Source organism: Botryllus schlosseri, chromosome 16, assembly GCF_051294905.1.
Source record: "Botryllus schlosseri isolate E-star chromosome 16, Bs_hap1, whole genome shotgun sequence".
NCBI lineage: Eukaryota > Metazoa > Chordata > Ascidiacea > Stolidobranchia > Styelidae > Botryllus > Botryllus schlosseri.
Window position 1 is genome coordinate 16,187,320 of NC_137251.1, and position 7,233 is coordinate 16,194,552.

The window sequence follows — 7,233 nt, forward strand, 5'->3', positions numbered from 1 at the left end:
CCGAACCATTCCATTGGGGGAGCTGATGACTAAAAAACGTAATCACTATTACCCAATGGCGTCATCAATGCCACCTGATCTATTTGATGCCAAAGCTAATTACGTAAGACAACAAAACGATCATTATTTCGTCTTGATTTCGTCCCAGCCTCATCACCAGTTGGGGTGCAATTATTTATTTTCAGTACTCGTATTGCCCGTATGCTTATTGTTGTCTATGGTAAGTACTGAAAATTAGAATGGACAAAAGTTGGAAATAAATTAGGGCAATTTAGTTTTATAGTTTATAGTTGTTGTAGTTGTACAATTATGAATTTATTTATGCGTTACCCACTCAAAGAAATTATTACACTGGAGAGAAACGACAGATAATGTAACCTCCCGGCTCCGGAGGCATGAATAATTGGTTGGCAAGACCAATCATGCGTGCGCCGGACATGGTATTGGAAGGTCATCACTATCATTCGACTTCCGAATGACCCGCTCGAACGTCCGTCTGTGTTACCTATTTCACGTTATTTATGCCAATTTTCAGTTTCCTCTGTCCATTGCCTGTGACAGATGTAATCGAGGGCGAATTGCCGAAAAGAAGGATATTTTGTGTTGTCGGAGGACATTTTCAATTTCCTTACAGAGGGGGACAAACCCTCCTAAAGGAGAACGTATTGTAACCCAACTGAAACCCAAGGGTCCGTTGCTCCCAGTTTAAGAACTAATCAAGTACAGTAACCATAGTAACCGCAATGACTTTCATTTGGTTTTGTCCTCAACACAATGCAGAATTCAGCGCGTCTCAACAATGACAAAATATTTATTATCATCTGGCACCATCTGCTTGGAATACATACTTACTGATTAGGACGTCTATGACGTGTTATCTGACTGCTATTCAGTGCTCAAGCTTCCAGAAATAGCATAAAATGCCATCGTGGAATGCACTTTGCACACGTATTACCAACTTGTTTACGAAGTCTTATATACGAAGTACTATGATGACAATTGTTCATTGTAAACGGTATGGATATATTGGGATCAAATTTGTCACCCGACTTTGTTAAGAAGAATGTCGGTAAATTCTTAGCCAATAATTAGTCGAACTGCAGAATCGCCCTGGCTCTACATTTTTTCAATTCAGGCGGGCAGTACAATCTTAATGTACATTGTGCGTACTCTGCAAAGTTCGGAATATGTCGTACGGTGGTCCGCCCCGAGAAAACTTACGAAATGCATGATTCTATATTTGAGCGCTCCTGTTCTGATATTTCAGTACGTATATCTGTAGTAAATTTCCTCCGCTAGATGAGTGAGTTTATAATGTCCGATCAATCAATTAACTATAAACTTTCATAATTACTGTGACAGTGGTCGAAAATAAGAATCGCCACACCATAGGACTGGCACCATATGCCACATGTATGAGGTTATGTTTTCACCACAATTTTAGATCGTCAAAATATATAGCATTGGCTAGGGCTACTCCAGGAATTACGATATACATCCCAGTCACAGGATACCCTGATATACGGTTAAAGCACGATGTATCGTCTCCATATGGAGAATATACTTCATAGCCAGCGAAACGGTCATCAACGAAAATTTTAAGCAACAAGCGGTGTGACGATGGCTTATCTAACTTAAGCTAACCATATTTTCCGCACCCAAAAAGAGGACATTTTTATTGCCGGCAAGTAAAACGAAAGCAGAATTGTTACGTTTGAATTTTATGTTTTACACATCTTTGGCAGTTGAAGGCAAAAGTTACAAAAACAGCAAATCAATTTTCTTTTCTGATTCAGCCCATGAATACTTAGCAGCTCCCTAACTTTTTCAGGGGGGATGAATGATTCTTTTTAACGAGATCGTGAAATTGTTTACACGAAACATCAATAATTCACAACTGTCAAGATGCTTGAAACTGAAACTACATGCCTGTACACTGTACAATTGTTACTTCATCAAAGAAAAATTGCACGAGATCCCCGCACGAAAAAAAGCCCCAGATGTTACAGAGAATGCCGAATAATGTTTACAATAACGATCAAGAAGGTACGGTTGGCAGCGCAATTTATTGGAAAGCTTTTTTAAAACAGCAATCCAGCATGTTTAATGGCTGCAGTATTTTTTTTGGGGGGGGGGAGGGGATATATATAACGTCTCGCCTAAAAGTCTTGTTGAAAGTATATATGAATCTATAGCGAAATGCGAAAACGGGAACATTCCGCGTCGTTGGAAGACCATCCACTTTTCTTGAGAAAAGAGGACCAATCCTCCTAAAAGAGACCATATATGGTAAGGATAATCTAACTTTTACGGTTTCCAATGGGGATAGTGATGCTTGCAAATATGGAAGCTCAACATTTCCCAGTATCTTTCTTAATCGAATTGAAAACCTGATTAAGTTATAGGTACCTGCAATTACTCGCGTACCTCCTGGAACACTAACGGTACGAGTACCACAGTTTGGGAACCACAGAACGAGTATGATGAAATTTCCGTTTGCACCGATTTGAGAAGTTTGTGATGAATTTCTCATATCACATTACAAACCGCTGCTATTGCAAATGATCTACCTACACAGTTCGATTCAGTCAGTATGGCATCATTACTATTCCATTAAGATAAGAATTTCTTCATTTACCTTTTCAGTTGAGGCCTAGCTACAGAGGTCGCTATTTCGACGTGAAAACATTTAGTTGGTTTCGCAACCAAATCATAATGTCTGGGCTATGGGCATAATGATCCCACTCAGAGTTGCATTTAAAACCAAAATCAATTTGAAACAAACATGTGTAAAACATGGTCCTTGTCTAAAATATGTTTTTATTGTGTGCTTTTTCGTCCATGACGTCACCAATTCGTGATTATGACGTCAAAGTTGATTGACATTGATAAATAATACTATAGGGTGAATGTGACTCGACTCCATCGACGAAAAAGGCTCACGACCGCTGTCATAAGCAGACCAAAAATATCTTTAAGCGGGACTACATCGTTATGCAGTCTTTTTACGGTCCGCAGTCAGTATCATCAAAACACCCTTTCAGTACCAATGATCTATATCTACATGCTGCTATAACTGTTGAAACGACGACGATTTTGAGCTTTCCAGTCACTCCACATCGTATACGTCGACTATATATTGGGTGCAAATCGTCCGTAGGCTTATACTACGTGTTTTCCGAAAGTATTTACATAATTAGGGCATACTTATACAACTTCTGCAAAAAATACTGTTTTTTTTATGAAACAGCCATTTGTTTTAAATGCAACCCTATTAGACCTATCCTTGCACTGAATATTTGTACGACACTGCCTGCGCTTTGCTATAGTCGCTATAGTTCCCACCGTCTTTCCGGTAGCGATATTAATAATATTTGCCGTAGACAGTAAGATCATAGAGATGCTGTTTTATTATCAGAAAACTGAACGAAAACAGATTCGGTGATTGTATTCCAGCTTGAATTACACGTTCGAGTTGATCCAGGAATAGTAATACGCGACGTCGGTGTAAACTCCCGGCTGGTCTGGCTGGGCGCATCCGTATCCCCAGGAAGTGATACCAGCAATAGTCGTGCTTCCTTGGATGTAGGCCGGTCCACCAGAATCACCCTGTCAAAAGAGAACGTGCAAATGCCAGAAAATGAACGGATAATTTCAGTAATGTTCTGTTGCAAGGCTATTTAATCCGCTTTCGGATGATATCAAAGATTGTCATGTATTTCATCAGATGCTGGTAGAGCCCAATACAAAAACACGACCGACCATTTGACCATTCTTCCATATTCAATGAAAAGAGTCTAAATTCCTATTCTTCATGGAATTATAATTTCTTGCCATACCCAATTACCCATAAGCACCGAATTATGGAAGAAATAGACATTATATCCATATTCTCCGATACATGGTAATAGTACCTGGCAAGAGTCTTCTCCGCCGTTCATGTTGCCCATGCAGATCATGCCACTGAGAATCGCTCCGTTGTACGAGCTGCGAGAGTTGCATGTGACGGTAGAGATGACATTGACATTGACGTATTGGAGAGTGTTCGGAAGGTTGCTAACGATGCCGGAGTTGGTATCGCCCCATCCGGCGACGGTGATTGCGGTTCCAACAGACGGGCTCGAGGATGCCAGAGGAGCGGCGGCGATTGTGCTGCTGTAACTGAAGCTCGACTACAAATACATATTAGTGATGGCTAACTGAACATCGAGACGTCTTCCATGCGTGCTTACGGCAAGGTTCAAAATCATGATGTCGTTCTGGATCGTGTTGGAGTTGTACTGGGGATGTACGGTCTTCCCGTTGACGCTGATGGTAACTCCACCGCTGTTACGGTACGCCGTGCCACCGGTTACTGTGAGTCCGACCAAGTTCCTGTTAAGTTTTACGTTTTGATAAGTGAGCTCTTGTGGTTTAGGCACATAAAATCATGAATGGGATTTGGTTCTGATGACGGACCGCAATGAAGCTGGATTCTAACATGAGAAAATTATAGTTCGGGGTCATTATATTATAAGGGATGGTTTGTACGTGAGGGTCACATTCGCATTCTGTGTGTGAGCCTCTGAAAATCGGAGGTTTGCGTTCACAAACGAACCTTGGTAGGTTCTGCACTGTGAACCTTTTTCATGTATTACAATTTTTCACGTCATTATACCGTCTTTGGTTGAAATTCTTTGCATTTCAACTTCGGACCACTCACCCCGTGGCGCTGGCAGCATGAAAAGAAATTCAGCACTAAACGTACATGCACCATGCCAATTTTAAAAATTATATGCTGGAAGGTTTGCTCGAAATATTCAGCTTTCCGTTCGTGAATCTTTAGTGACTCTCTGCTGTGAGGTTTGCCCGCAATCACACAGTAATAGCAAGAACGAAATACGCCACATGTAGGAAGTCAGCGAATTGTGCCTAGTCAATCAATCAATAATTTACATCAACGAAAATGATATAAAGAATGCATCGATGTCAAATCTTAAAAATCTATCAGGTGTATACGGGATCAATCTTGATTTGACATCCGTCCGATTGGGGCGTTGGCTAATGTATAACTTGTTTTTGAGGTAGTAGCCTATATGGCGCAAGTATATAATTAGAAACCGCTGTTTCACTCTTAAGAATATAACTGTCCGCAGTGTCCGGCCTAGCCGAGTCCTCGTCAAAATTGTTGGCAAAGCGACGGAAGATATTGATTTTGTGGAATTATTATAGCATTTGATTGTTCCAGTTAATACATTAGGTCAAGTTTAATAAGTCAACATGTACTTCCGCATTGAGGCATAATATGGCCTGAGTCATCGCTATAGCTATAGTTATCATGTACATTGATGTAATACTTTGCTATAGTAAAATGTAGGGTTGGAATTAGCAATATGACGTCACGTGACGTCTTAGGTTCACGTTCGCGTTCACGCAGAACCTTTTAAAAAGGTTCGCTTTCTCACGAACCAGAACCTTTCAGGGGTTTGCACCATCCCTACATTATATTATCAACATGCAGCTTATGATATTTCGGCACTGTACCATGCATTCAAATAAATCAAGGGTGAAAATCATAAATAACAGTTACAGGAGAACATGGATGCAATGGTGCATGGTGCATAGTGCATATTTTACGAAGAGACAAGCTATAGTAACAGCTTACTGTTCGCAATGAGCTGCGGAAAGAACTCTGTTGGGGGTAATGATTGTTCCTCCACAGAAGAAACTTCCGCTCTTTTCTTGAAAGATGATAGAGGGGAATTGTCCGTTCGAAGCGGAGGAACCACCGATGATTTTATCGGCATTGGCACCTTGAATAGAATTTTAAAATTAGTGAAATTTGTCATATACTGTTATATTGGTTGTTGGCCTATCACCTAACTGTAATGTCGAATTTCGATCGCGTTTCCGTAAGAGACATATCATGGTTGAACTATCTCATGTACCCAATCAGACATCACAAATAAACTTCAGCACCAAACCAACAGATACAAAGAAATATTCGGTATGGCGACTTAAATCTCTTCCTATACATACGTGATCGTATTACGGCATACATTACTATATAATTAATTTTGACGATAAATAATGCCACAAACAATCTCGCACAAATTCCATATACTGCGGGAACAGAATAATGACCGCGAAGTTTAGAATTCACACACCGCAGAATGCGAGAAGCAGAATTGCGAAGACCTTCATCTTTGTCGAGTGCTTTCCGGTTTGTTGTTCACCTGAAAACGATGTGATAACTTCTTCGACGAATGCAGATTATATAGAAAAGTGCAGAGGTGTATTTTAATAAAAATCCGTGGGAAAAGCCAGGTTTGTGAGAAGCTGCTAATCATATTCGTCGGATTTCAAGCTGTTGTGATCACACCACACGTCATTTCCGTGTCGATTGTACCAATTCGATGCAATTCCCTTCAATTAAAGCCAGCAAAAGCCCCATCGTTCATTCTACAATCGATCTTTCTACTTTCCATGCTGAACTCAAGAAGATATCGTGACCCCCTCATGATACCGCACGAAAATGCAATGAGTGCCTGTTATTTTTGTGACTATTATTTTGGCTTTAATGGCATATCCAGGGTCTGAACGATTCAGATATTTGTGATTGACCGACATCGTAATGTCGTTTTCCAAATCCTTTCATTGAAGCCCATTCTGACGGTTTGAAAAGTCTATTGCCACTGGTTTATCTCAGTATGCATCCGGCATCCCCTAGTCTAGTCCAAGGGTGTCAAGTCGGTGACCCGACAGATTATTTATGCAAACTGCGATTGAGCCCTCAAAACAGGGGAAATTGCGGAGTTGGTTAAAGTTTAGTTATATTTTTCATATTATTTCCGCACAACATATATATTCGTATTTTCCAATTATACGTTGGCTAAATCAAGCTTGTCAGTGCATAGACTCTGATAACACCATGTAACACAAAATTTGTCCACGAGTTAGAACTGTTATGTCTAGATTTAGTGGCCTAAATCAATAAAATTGAGCATTCAAAAATGTTCAAACTTTGGTTTAGACCAGTGACGGCTAACACGTCGCCCGCTTCTTCTATTTCAACGTTGAGTGAGCAGAAAATGCTTGTTGTTATCATGCGATAATTTTAAAAAGACTTTCGTTATTCATTGAAATAAATTGAATGTCTCAAATGGACTTCAAAATGTCAGCCAAGTCTGAAATCTAAACCTAATCTATTTTTGGCTGATTGGACATGAACTTACCCTAAAATATAGATTTAAA

General features: G+C 40.1%; 1 protein-coding gene across 1 annotated transcript; it reads right to left on the reverse strand.

Moving 5' to 3' along the window:
• Positions 1-3,387: 3,387 nt before the first annotated feature.
• On the reverse strand, positions 3,388-6,265 carry LOC145459035 (trypsin beta-like). Its single transcript, XM_080337613.1, has 5 exons — positions 6,147-6,265; positions 5,645-5,792; positions 4,233-4,374; positions 3,915-4,172; positions 3,388-3,609 (listed from the first exon to the last, which is right to left on the reverse strand). The coding sequence occupies exons 1-5, from the start codon at positions 6,181-6,183 to the stop codon at positions 3,463-3,465; spliced, it is 732 nt and encodes a 243-aa protein (XP_080193739.1). The 5' UTR covers positions 6,184-6,265; the 3' UTR covers positions 3,388-3,462.
• Between the last annotated feature and the right edge of the window lie 968 nt (positions 6,266-7,233).